Raw genomic sequence first — 13,406 nt, forward strand, 5'->3', positions numbered from 1 at the left:
AACGACGCCAAACAATGAGAAGACAAGGTGGCGATTAAAGGCGGGAAAGGAAAGGAAGGACAACAGAGCGTGGCAGCGAGCAAGCGGAGGACAAGATGAGCTCGATGGCGCTATCTGCCGTTCTGGACAAGCACATTCGCCGCCTATGTCTCGACCAGTTCCCCTGTGGGAAAGGCATCTGGGTGAGTGAGTGAGTGAGGGAGGGAGGTCGCCATCTTGGCGAATCGGCGCCTTGTTCCGAAAAAGTCAAACGCGGAACAAACCGGAAGTCACAACAACGACACTGGAACGAAAACAAGCTTCTTTTTTTCCATTTTTTTTTAATGGACAATTGTTTTAATTTACTTAAAACATTACTTTGTTTGACAATAAATTGTAATCAGTAATACACAATATTAAATTATATGGACTGGAGTAATAAAATAACAAACAAATAAATAAATACATGTGTGTGTGTGTGTGTGTGTGTATATATACATATATATATTAGTGCTGTTAAAGCGTTAACTGATTAATAAATCACACAAAAAATATTGCATTAATCATCAATCAATGCAGATTAATAGCACGATTACTTTTGACCATAGATTATCCTTAAGCGTGACAGCGGATGGCTACGTTAAGGTAGCACAGGTTGTGTTTGAGCAATAAACATAATATTGGGGTCATTTTTTTCCATTTTAAATTATACAAGTAATTAACTGAATAAAACAAAGAGGAGGATGAGAGTGTGCAGTGGATCAAAAAATGTTGAAGACGTCCTCATAACAATTATTTTTTTTTTAACACATCTTCAAATTTGGCAGGGAAAAATGTTGGGGGAAAAGCCTTTTTTTATGAAGCGATTAATCGTGATTAATCAAAATTCTAAAATGTGATTAATCTGATTTAAAAAAATGAATCGTTTGACAGCTTTAATATATATATATAAAGAAGAATGCCATTTTGAACATAAATCAGAGTTTCTTTGTTAGTTTTTTTAAACATTTGACGAAAGTGCGCTTCCTCCTAACAGAGGAAGGACGGCAACGGCGGCGAGGCGGAGGCGGTGACGCAGGACACGGACACGCTGCTGGACCTGCTGAGCTGCCTGCACTCGCCGTGGCACCACGACGAGCCGTGGAGCCCGCAGGCCGCCGCCCTCCAGCGCGTGGCCGTGGTGGAGCCCGAACGACTGGACGCTGACTTCGTGTGCAGCTACTTCAGGAAGCTGCGCATCGTCGACAAGGACGTCAGGAAGCTTCCTCTCACCTGCACTTTTTTTTTCTTCTAGTTTCAGAATTGTTTGATTGTGATTTACCGCTAGGCCTTATTCAGGTGTCTGTGATTGACAACTACCTGCTGAAGTTCTGCAACCTGCAGGAACTTGTGCTCAGCGCCAACCGCATCTGCGAGATCTCTGCCGAGAACCTTCCCAGGACGCTCAAGGTGTGCTGATGGCACCGGCAAGTCTGCCTAGCGCCACTTGCTGTGTAAAATGACTCATTGTGCTGACGTCAAAGTGTTGTCTAAAACTTTGTTGACTGCAATAGTGTTTACGTTTATGTTCCATTTCTATGCTGCTACAGTCCATAATGTGTACTTACGTATACATGGACATATACATATGTAATAACAGAGTCATAACATATTTACTAACATTTTTAAGTACATTTATAACCTATGCACGCAATAACATATCACACTCAAAATTGTCACATTTTTAACATAACACATTTCTAGCACATGAAATAACACAGGTGACACATTTATAACGCGCATATAGCACTAACACTTTTTAATATATTTATAACATAATTATAATACACGTTAAAAGTATTTTCATATTTTGCAGTTGCATATAGCAACTAATTTATTAATTCATATTTATATATTGATATCAAATACCACGTCTACTAACAAACCCAATGAATTTATAAATCACGTGTACCGTAATAACACATTTACAAACAACACATTTATCTCCCATATAGTAACACGTTTAATAACAAAATAGTTAACATGTAATTTACGGATACCTATGAATATATTTACAACATATTTACTTACAGTATTAATACATTTGTACCAATGAATATCCCTTAACTAATACTTTTTACTTTAATATTATGCAATAGCACATTTACTGACATTTCTCAATACATTTGTAGCTTTTAGTGACTAGAGCTTATAACACATTTCCTAACAGATTTAATAACGCATTAATAAACCATGTAATAACCCATCTATAACACAGTAGAACATTTGTAAACCATGCAATAAGACACTTAACACACTTAATATTATACATCCCAAAACAAGAGCAGTCAGAGCAGTCCAGTTGCAATCAATTCAATGCGCTGAGAAATAAATGACCTGGTGAATGAGAATATCCACAAGCACATGTAATAACACATTTATGACACAAATAGCACATTTGTTATAACACATTTAAGGACACTTAATGCAATCGTAGGTCTAGTAATCGCTGACATCGGAAGAGACAAACTCAGCACACAATTACACATTTGTAACTATGTAATAACACATTAAGTATCACATTTGCCTAACTAGCCTCTCTGCAACCCTCGTGTTGAAGGTGTTGGAGCTACGAGCCAACCAGCTGTGCGCCCTGGGCCGCCTCGCCATTTCTCCGCCCCCTCGCTTGCAGTACCTCGGCCTGGCCGCCAACAACCTGGGATCCCATCGAGACGTCAGTCAGCTCACAGGAAGACAATGGTGGCTCCTCAACTCACTTCAAATTGTTCAATGAAAATCACACCAAATGTTTAAAAACCCGATTCTTAAAGAAGGGTATATGAAGACGTATTGACCTGAAAAGTGACATACTATATACTTGGTGTAAAAATCGTGATGTCTTTGTGTTTGAGGCCTGAGCTGGTGTGCCTGGACCTGAGCGAGTGCGACTTCCAGGAACAGCGCCCCCTGTTGAAGGCGCTGGGCACGCTCCCGTGCCTGCGGACGCTGGTGCTGGAGGGAAACCCGTTCACGCTGGCGCCCTCGTACCCGGGTTTCGCCGTGGATGCGCTGCCCCGACTCTCCTACCTGGACGCGGCTTGGATCGCCCCCGAGGAGCGACACCGATACCGAGGGATGGCTGCCATGAGCCGTGAGTTTACACGGAGTTTTTATTCAATTTACCATCTGCCTTTTTGAAAAAATATATTAAAAAAATCCCCACATTAATATATTTATTTATTTTCTTTTTTTGATAAATGAGTGAAGAATTAGCATTGTTTTTTTTTATTTTGTACATGAATGATCAATTACACTTTTATTTTTGTTTGATTAAATAATTGAAGTATAATTAATTTTAAACAATATTTAAAATACATATGTATTATAAAATAACTACTTAATAAAACTTATATTTGTTTTAAAATAATACATTAATTCGAAATACATTAACAATAATAAAATATTTTTTATTTTATTTTAGTACATAATTGGTAAATTATAAAGTTAAAATATTATAAAAAAAGTCAAATTAAAAATGAACATGAATTAAGCAACAATTTTTTATTTTGTTTTATTAAATAATTTAAGTAGAATCAAATCTTGATATTTAAAAAAAAATAATATATATATATATATATATGAATTGTTTAAATTATAATTTTTATTTTATTTTATTTTATTATAGTAATACATCAAATCTAAATAAAAGTACAAATCATAAAAAAATATATTTTAATTTTAGTACATAAATAGTTAACTATAAATTAAAAATAATTATAAAGAAGTCAAATTAAAAATGGACATTAATCATGAAGTTACAAACTTACACAAGTCTTTTATAACCCAAAAGTGGCCATTAACTCCCAAGTTTGCTCCCCACCCCAATGATCTGTATGACGTTCACTTTCACGGTAGACCTTCTGGTGGACTGGGCGTCGGCTACGGTACGCGTGGGTATGATGCGGGGCGTCCCGGACCCATTGCTGGACGGGGACACCGACGCTCCGGAGTTCCCGGTCATCAACTACAGCTACAAGATCTCCTTCGTGTTCTTCAGTCACCAGACCGCCGTCTACCGGGTACCGCGCGCGTGATGCTCTTTTTTACACCACACTTGCTCGCTTAGTGTCAGACACTAGATGGCGCTGTTCGCAGGAAGTTGTGAGTAGCGGTCCGACGAAGCGTCAGAGTCAAGGTCAGGACCAGGGACAGGACCAGGGTGCTGAACAAACTCAGAAGAAGAGTGTAAAACTGACTGTGATGGTCAACGCTGCAGACGGCAGCCAGGAACAAGCCTCCTCCTCCTTTGGTAATATAAAAACACACTTTTACTACGACGTAACGACACATTTATAACATGAATAAAACATATATAACACATGTAATAACACTTCTAGAATATTTGCATTAAATAATGAGACGTTAACATATTTGCACCATGTAATACTAACCTTACAAATTTATTAACACATTTATGATGTATTAGCACATTTACTAATACATGTAATAACACATTTATTATCACACTTGCATAACACATTTATAATATGTAATATCCCTTTTACTAACAACTAACGACACATTTACTAACACAACATCACTGACATATCTTCAACACATGTAATAACACATGTATAACATGAATAAAACATATATAACACATGTATAACACTATAATAACACTAATAATAATAATATAATAACACTTCTAGACAATTTGCGTTAAATAATAAGACATTAACATATTTGCACCATGTAAAACTAACCTTACACAATTACTAACACATTTTTGATGTAATAGCACATTTACTAACACATGTAATAACACAAAATGTATTATCATACTTGCATAACATATTTATAATATGATAGTAGTAATAGTACTTTTACTAACAACTAACACATAACATGACTGACATATCTTCAACACATGTAATAACACATCTATAACTTGTCATCTATAATATTTGCCACTAAAACACCTGAATAACATTCACATCACATCATATATAACTCATTAAGACATTAACATAGTAATACCAAGTAATACCACATTGACTAACATACCTGCATCATACAATCATATGTAATAACTCATTTATAGCACGTAATTACACATTGACTAACACATTCAACACACTAACATTTCTAATATGCAGCACACCAATAACACATTTATGACATGTAATGACATTATGAATAACGAATTCATGAGCACATGTAATAACACTTTTACAACAGATTTTAATAACTTATCAGCACATTTACAACAATACATTTATCAACACCAACTTATTTTCTTACACTTGAAATACACATTTACCAACGCTTAATTACATTTATAACATGTAATAACGCACCTGCATAACATGTTTATAACCCACATACAGCCTTCACTAACACACTCACCACCACATTAATAACCTGTGTCCTATGTAATAACACATCTATAACCTTAATATCCTATTTACATAGAGATGAGCATAAAATGTTGGAAATAAATTAACACCATTTCACGTATGTCAGTGCTTTTGGCACGTTAAGCCATCAGAGAAAGTTTCGCTCACACCACTGACAACTCAAGGACACGCATTCGGATTGATGCCATAAACCACGTAGGGTGATAATGAAACTTGGGGATATTAGCTTGTTTGTCATGTCATGTGAGTCACAGAATCGAGATACAGCACGTCACCTCAGCAGTGGGCGTACTGCGTCGACTTCGTGGACGTGCTGACGTTCGTTGTGCGGGATCTGAGCGGCTTCAAGAAATTCCTCCATCAGGGATTTCGAGTTTCTATCGAGCAGGAAAAGGTGAGCAAAGTGTCCTATTGTTCTTCGGTAAAACGTACAGATACTTGTGGAAAACCGTGTTACAACATACCAACGTACGAATGAAGCCTTTTTTTTCCGTGTCTCCTGCCTGACTTTCAGATCTTGTCGTGGCCTGCGGAACCCTCAGACGACGTAAATGAAAGTGCCACAGATAAGAAAGGGAAAAAAGTGAGTTTCATCATCTTAATATTGGAGGTTAAAAAAAGAGACAATCGGGATAGCAGGGTCCAAAGTATGCTAATGCACTATAAATGACTAAAAATAACGTTTGACACGGGTTGAGAAATGTAGAAGATGTTGAAGCGGGGAAATTAGGGCACATAATTAATAGGTACGTAATTAAGCAGTACGAAAAGAAAAGAAAAGGAATGTGAATAAATGTCCTAAAAGTACGGTGGTCCTGAAGTGCAAAAACACAACAACAGATAACTAAACACAACAGCAAACTAAAAATAAAACAACAGAAACAAACGCAACATATTCAAAAAAAGAAAAAAAGAACAAAATTCTAAAAACAACAAACACAACAGCAAATGAAAAAACACAAAACAAATGACTAAACAAAACATCAAACAAACAAAATGCACAAAATGAGTTTTGTAAAAAGAAGAAAGAATTTTTACTATACAAAATATGTCATTATTAAAAAAAAATACAAATGTAAGACAAGTGGAAGTTACAAGCAGGAATGTTGCAAAGCAGCTGAACATTTAACTGTTGGAATGGTTTAAAAGTGTTGAGAAATGTGCGAGTAGTTAATGGCCGAATATGGAGTCACATGATTCAAACAAAACATGAGGATTGGATTTTTTGTTACATCAAATGTGATATTAAAAATGTAAAAAATGTTGGGGAAGTGGAATTTACAAGCAGGAATGACCTGCACCGGCTGATTATCTGAATGATGGAATGGTTTGAAAGAGTTGAAACATGTGGTAGAAGTTGATGGGGGAATATGGAGGCAAATGAAGAATAAAAATATGTTCATTTTTGTTTTACAAAATGTGGCATTATTATAAAATGAAATAACTAAAAAAGTGTTGGAAATGTGAAAGGTTCAGAAACCTAGAACAATTTAATAAACAATAGACAAGGAAGACAAGAGACTTCGATTCGTTTTACTCGCGAGGAGAACGGACAGAGATGTGCACAGATTACAATCTCCTACCGACTCTGAAATCACACTCCGCCGAGTCCTAAAGCAAATTTTGTGTGGAAAGTTTGACCACCCAACGCCAAATATTGCACTTTTTGGAACGCATTACAGGCCAAAGGCAAAGACAAGCGAAAGAAATCTGTGGAGCTGGTCGCGGACCCGCCTGTGACCACGGTGGTGGCATCCTCGCACGTCTCCTTGCAAGGCCTTCTCTATGGAAGCCAAAGAGTGGACGTCCTCTGCGATTTTGGTTCCCTGCACAAGGATCCGCTGACAGAAGGTTCTTCCATTACAGACGAGGCGAGTTGGCGCTTCCGTTTTTTTTTTTGGGATTCGTTTCCGTTTTTTCCATCGGAGTGAAAGGTTATCGTTGACGTGACGTTTTTCGTCTTCGAAGAATGGGATCATGGACAACAAAGCCAAGGACGAGTCCAAGAAGAAAGGAGGAGCAGGAGGGCGTGCTGGAAACAAGAAAACGCCAAATGCCAAAGGTGATTCTGACAACTACACTGGCCGCAATATTCGCAACATCAACACGATCCAATCAGGCATTAAAACAAAAAAAATATTCAAAATAAATTTTGGCAAAGGAATCGATACATTGACATTGTACAGATAAACAGGAATCGTGTAGATTTTTAAAAATGTTTCAATGTTCATTACTTTGAAAAATCCTCTATTAATTTCAATGTTCTATTACAACGAACATTAAAAAATGAAAAAATTATATATCACATGCTTCAAACTTATGTTGCATTCTATTAATTCACCACTAGATGGCAAACAATTATACACACTGTCCATTTAAAATCTTGTAAAAAAATGTTATACAGATGAAACATTTCAGAATTGTTTAAGTAGACCAAATTTTAATAAAAGCCTTAAAAATGCAATTATATATTATTTTTCATCATTTTTTTTGTAATGTAGATTAAACATTTAATGTTTTTAATAAATTTTATGAAAATGCAGCTAGCATTTTTTTTTTAAATCAATTTAAAGTTTCGCAATGTTTGTTTAGTAGCTGTGTATTTTCATTGCAAATTATGTAACGTTTATTTTTTTAAACCAAATATTAAATTTAAAAAATATTTCCCTTGTCATTACTGGTAGGTCTATTTGCATGTATAAACTATTTTTCTTGTATTGTCTAAATCACTTCACTTTATTTATTAAGCAGTAAAAATAAAATCTATTATATTTATATATAAAAAAAAATACCTGTAGGTCAAATTTTAGCAATCCGAAACATTTTGTGTTTTATTTTAATAAAATTGAACAGGACTAATGAAGTATTTCTATTGAAAAAAAATTTTTTTTTCATGGGTGTTGATAAATTTCTACATAGCAAAATACATATTTAATAAGAGTAGGCTTTATGGTAGCTTTTTGAACACTATATAAAAAAACATTTAAATTCATGACATTTTTATATTGAACACTAAAGATTTGTAATCATTCGCTGCAGGCATACCTAACCTAATGTTCTGTCTCGCGAGCATGACCGCGTAAAGTTAGTCCTCGCTTGCTCCAGTCGTCCATTTTGTCTGTCAGGAACACGGCAAGCCCAAGGCAGCGAGGAGCACGACGCAGACACGCCCGGAGCCGAGACGGCCACGGTGGAGCTGAGCGTGGATCTGAAAAAATGGCGGCACGCCTCCGAGGTGGCCCCGCTCACACCCGCCAACTCCTGAGCCGAGAAACACGCTCGCCTTCGTTTCAAGTTAACAACTTTTATTCATTTGTACACAAAAGTAGAAAGACGAAGCAAAGAAGTGCTTTCAAGTGTTCCGCCTGCATGCATCCCATCAAAGTTCAATAAAAAAGTATTTCCAGGCATAGAAAAATTCACTATGGCTCCCCAATTGTCACGCCATTGCATCCTTCATATAGAATTATTTTTGATTTATATTTATATAATCTATATGTACACTACTCACACCAAGTTTGGGATATTGTGAAATTCTCTCAATCAATCTAGAATGCACTTTAATAACCTTTAAAGCCGACCTTCATTTGGCTGTTTTTTTGCATTTCTCCTCCAAATGACGCTCACCTGTAAAAGGTTATCATAACTTTTAGTTTGAGTCAGAAACATCAGGCCAATATCCCAGAATTTTGTTTTTGTTTTTTTGTGATCAGTGTGACAAGCTGTGCAAACATCAATGACGCGTTTTAGCCCTCGAGTCGCTTTTTTTTTTTTTTTTTGCATGGCCGCGTTCATCAGAAGGTGCGGTCGTCGTTGCAGTCGTGGCTCCAGTGGCCGAACACCTCGCAGGTGTCGCAGTACGGCCGCTCGGCGCCCTTGACGCCGTGGTAGGCGGTGTGCGGCGGCGTGTCGGGTGCCTGCGCCTGCGCCGGGCAGTCCTCCGTGTCGTGGCGGTCGAAGCAGTCGCAGATGTCGCAAAACAGTCGAGGCGGCTTCTTCTTTTTCTTCTTCTTCTTCTTCTTTGCCGATTCCTTGTCCTCCCTGCACAACGCAAAACGGCAACAATTTTCATCTACATTTCAATCTATAAGATTTCCTCCCTCCCGCTCATATTTTCACTTTCTAATAGACTCTTCGTTCCTAAAATACGTATTTGTAGAGTTGCAGCGATTTAATCAGCTAATCAATTATTAGTTAAATTACGTTTTTTATTTTTAACTAAATATTTCTGATCGCTAAATACATATATTTACAAAACATATTTAAAATTGATCGAATATATCTAACATTTGTCTTTTCAACTACTAATATTTTTATATATTTTTTCATTTTACTCCCAATATATTTTACCTTTTATTGAACTATGTGTACCCCCCCCCCTCCCTTATATATTTATGCTATATATTTTCAGAATATATTTGGGTTGTACATTTTCTCTAATACTAGCATTTGTAGTATTTTGGTAGTTTCGTAATTTTTATTTTTGTCTTAATAGGTAATATTTTAGGGTAATCTTTTCCATAATCTAGTATTTTGCAGCATTGTGTAATATTTTCTTGCAATAAGTTTATATTTTATACCTAGTAAACACTTATATTTTAATACTTTCTATATTTGAATATTTTTAATAATTAATTTTTTTACATTCTGATCCACAGGATAATGTGTTCAATAATTATATAGGCCAAATCTACCAAATGACACTTTTTTTTCATCAGGGAAAAAAAAAATTTTTGATTCTGCCTTTTTCCCTTTTATAATCAGCAGTGGAGGGGAAGGGGGGGGGTCACAAAATGCATCAGTTTCTCCCAGTGGACTCACAAACTATGCTGTGTCAGATCCAAAAGCTGATGTCAGATGCCATCTATTGGTGGTTGTGCATCAGTGAAGTTGTTGAGTTTGAAATCTAATCGTATAAAAGTATAGTACTTTTGTTCTTTGAGTTCCTGAGTCATTTTTTTTAAATATATATATATATGCATTTTTTGTCTAGCATGTTGCTATCGTTACAACACCTGATGCCCTTCCCCGAGCATAAATGCTTCTTTTTTAGCGGTGTGCAATTGTGACAGAAATGTCGATAGCGTTTTGTCTGACTGACCCGTCGTCGTCGTCCAGCTCGCTGGCGTTGTTGCCGTTGAGAGCGGCGGCGGCCAATTTCTCCAACTGGTCCTTGAGGTCCAAGTTGTTCTTCCGCAGGTCAACGATGACTGAATTCAGGAAGTTAATCTGTTTTTTTCCCCCCCACACACACACACCGAACAAAAGCAAATAAATTAATTGTTCCAAAAACAAACATTACTAGGGATGGGCATTTGAAGGAAAAGGATTAATTTGATAATAAATTGACTCATTTCACCCCCCCGTGTTTTTTTTTTGTTGAAGATTCTATGACAAAATAATTTCTCAATATAAGAGAGAAAACAGTGATATAATTAATGCATAATACTGAAAAAAATCTATTTTTTAAAATGTATTTTATATATTTAAAAACATGTATTGTTAAATAAGTAAAATGCAAAAATAATCTATAAATTGCAATCCAAATTAATGAATATAAATGTGGACAATACATTAAATCCAAACATTTATGAAAATAGTCAATGCTATCAACGTTTAAAGACTTTTGTCATTTGGGAGACAAATGATATACGTATGTCATAAATTGCAAAAGTTTAGAATTAAAAATACAATGAAAAATGCCCATCCCTATACAGAATACTTCTTGTCAAGTGATGATGGCGAGGGTGACCCAAACGAAGACAAATGAGCGTCAGCCCAACACACTTAGAACCCCCGTTGATGACTTCACATATATTTTAAGGGGACATATTATGAAAAATGTACTTTAATAAATGCTTGTATACGAATAGTTGACTCTCTGGAGTGCCTGCAAATTAAACAACCTGTACGTCAAACGGTGTGGTGACGGTTATGGTAATTAGCCCTACAGACACCAGTTTCTTTCTCCAACGACAAAGCCAAAAGGTAAGCAGAGCTGCAGTGTTAGCACTAATTAGCATTAGCTAACAGCAGTACTTGTGTTTGGCCATGTCAAGCGCCACAAATTCAGCACTCACACTGCGTGTAGGGGTTAAATGAGAGGTAAGCAGAGCTGCACTAAGGCGTAACATGAGTTTGAAATGGTATTTGTTTTGGGATCGTAGCTCCATTTCCATTTTTTAACTTTGAATGTGGACAATTGGAAAGCATAATATGTCTCCTTTAAAGTGACACATGCACACATGCATGAGTGACGCTGACAAAAAACATGAACAAACCGCTGCCTGATGGTGCTGCAGCATTGCAGACAGAGCACAGCGTTGGGGTATAAGGAGGAGAGGAAGAAAATAACAGGTTCAAATTAGAATAAGACACGCTCACACAAAATGAATCCGTATAACATTTTAGAGGCTCTGCGGACACAACATTGGGCACACCTGCACAATCCAAAAGACATCCAATCATCCCCAACAAAAAAAGAGGCTTGATCAAAATAATACCTCTTCAAGCTGAGCGTTAATATTGGGGGAAATACTACAATTTTAGTTGAAATCTATAACTACCCCCAGCCCCAAACAAATTAGATGACAAATTTACAATTAGTTTAAAATTGAAAAATGTTTGTAGAAATGCTATATTAAACATGACAATACAATTATTACAGAAAAAAAAAAGTTAGAACAATTATATATTATTATTTAAAAAAAAATAATACTAGGAGAAAAATAAAGAAATAAAGCTTTTTTTTAAATAGAATAAAGAAGACCAAAAAATATTAAATATTGAGAAGGAACAAAATTAGACCCAAAATTGACAGTAATGATGAAAAAAATTATGCCCAAAAAAGTATTTGTGCAAATATTAGACAAAAATCTAAATATTTATTCAAAAAAAATATTACAAATGAACAGAAAATACAAAATCAAAATATTACATAAGAAAAGTTAAGAAAATGCTAGGAAAAAAAATTTTAGAAGAAAATGCGATTTTTTTTAGTGCAAAAATATTAGAAAATAATAAAATAAGGGATTTTTTTTGGAAGAACAGAATATGAAAAGGACAAAAATGTTGGAAAAACAATTTGACAAAAAAAAAAAAATTTCCGCAGAAAAAGTGACTTAAGAGAACAGCTTTTGTCGAACCTAAACGAAGTAGCCTGTGTCAATGAGCCTCTCTAAAACGTAATACAGAAACAATCAACACCTGACTCATGTTACAAGCAGCTTGGTTCCATACGACCGCCCCAAAATACGAGTGCTCGATAAAAAGACTGCACTTAGGACAGGGCAGGGAAGCAAGTTAACGCACAATTTGCTCTTGGCGTCCATTCCGAGCTTTTATCCGCGATGAAGACGTAACGTACCTCGGCCTCAGTGTCCGTGTCCCTCGGTCGGTCTGCGACGGAATCACCTGCACACACACGAGAGGGGCGGAGGCGTTGTCGCACGAGCCTGTCCGTCACCAATACTCACATTTTTCATTCATCATAAGCGGAAGCGCACCTGAGGGCGTGGCCAGCTCCTGCTCCAACTTCTTCACTTGCTTCTTGAGCTGAGCCTTGTCCTGCTCCAAGTCAACGATGGCTGTCTGCAAGCTCTGGCCTGAGGCAATTTGCTCAAGCGCAGCAGCCAGCTAAAGAAAAATAACTTCATTAAAAAACATTTTTTTTAATTAACTCATTTGCTCCCAAAAAACGTATAAATATGTTCTATTTTAAATATTACCATGCTTCCAATTTAAAAAAGAAATTATGCTAGAGCATACAATAGGCTTTGATGTAGCCTCTGAACTGCAGAGAACGATTGAAGAAATGGTAGTTATATAAAAAACGGCCAGCAGGTGGCAGCAGAGTATAAGAGATCAGCCATGATGCAAAAAGCTATTTTCGCCCCACAGTTTTAAACAGATTTGTGAATAATGATGAAACTTAGCTATATTCTAATGTTAATTGCTGCAAAACGGAAACAGATAGAAATATATTTTTTCCATGATGAAAGAAGAGACTCTAATCTTTCTTTTGGTAGG

General features: G+C 36.2%; 2 protein-coding genes across 7 annotated transcripts in view; one reads left to right on the top strand and one right to left on the bottom strand.

Moving 5' to 3' along the window:
• On the top strand, positions 1–9,135 carry LOC147173401 (leucine-rich repeat-containing protein 43-like). Of its 3 annotated transcripts, none has more exons than XM_086076490.1 (12): positions 1–182; positions 1,016–1,231; positions 1,318–1,428; positions 2,579–2,718; positions 2,871–3,109; positions 3,874–4,037; positions 4,114–4,267; positions 5,633–5,772; positions 5,893–5,961; positions 7,061–7,229; positions 7,347–7,440; positions 8,504–9,135. In XM_086076490.1, exons 1-12 carry the CDS (start codon positions 96–98, stop codon positions 8,769–8,771), a joined length of 1,851 nt encoding a protein of 616 aa, XP_085932616.1. In that variant the 5' UTR covers positions 1–95; the 3' UTR covers positions 8,772–9,135. The 3 variants fall into 3 exon arrangements, with proteins under 3 accessions (XP_085932616.1, XP_085932617.1, XP_085932618.1); XM_086076491.1 differs by having other exon boundaries at positions 1,363–1,428; XM_086076492.1 differs by having other exon boundaries at positions 7,061–7,249; positions 8,504–8,787.
• clip1a (CAP-GLY domain containing linker protein 1a) overlaps positions 8,667–13,406 on the bottom strand; it is a 24,910-nt gene continuing 20,170 nt past the window's right edge. For 3 of the 4 annotated variants that reach the window (XM_086076486.1, XM_086076485.1, XM_086076488.1), the window contains 5 exons: positions 12,884–13,013; positions 12,745–12,791; positions 11,660–11,674; positions 10,480–10,607; positions 8,667–9,419 (listed from right to left, as the gene is read on the bottom strand). In XM_086076486.1, the coding sequence (XP_085932612.1) occupies positions 9,173–9,419; positions 10,480–10,607; positions 11,660–11,674; positions 12,745–12,791; positions 12,884–13,013 (567 nt within the window). In that variant the 3' untranslated portion in view covers positions 8,667–9,172. The remainder of the gene's footprint in view (positions 9,420–10,479; positions 10,608–11,659; positions 11,675–12,744; positions 12,792–12,883; positions 13,014–13,406) is intronic. The other variant, XM_086076487.1, reaches the window with a different exon arrangement.

This window comes from Leptonotus elevatus, chromosome 5, assembly GCF_054856555.1.
Source record: "Leptonotus elevatus isolate MCC_2025b chromosome 5, RoL_Lele_1.0, whole genome shotgun sequence".
NCBI classification, from domain to species: domain Eukaryota; kingdom Metazoa; phylum Chordata; class Actinopteri; order Syngnathiformes; family Syngnathidae; genus Leptonotus; species Leptonotus elevatus.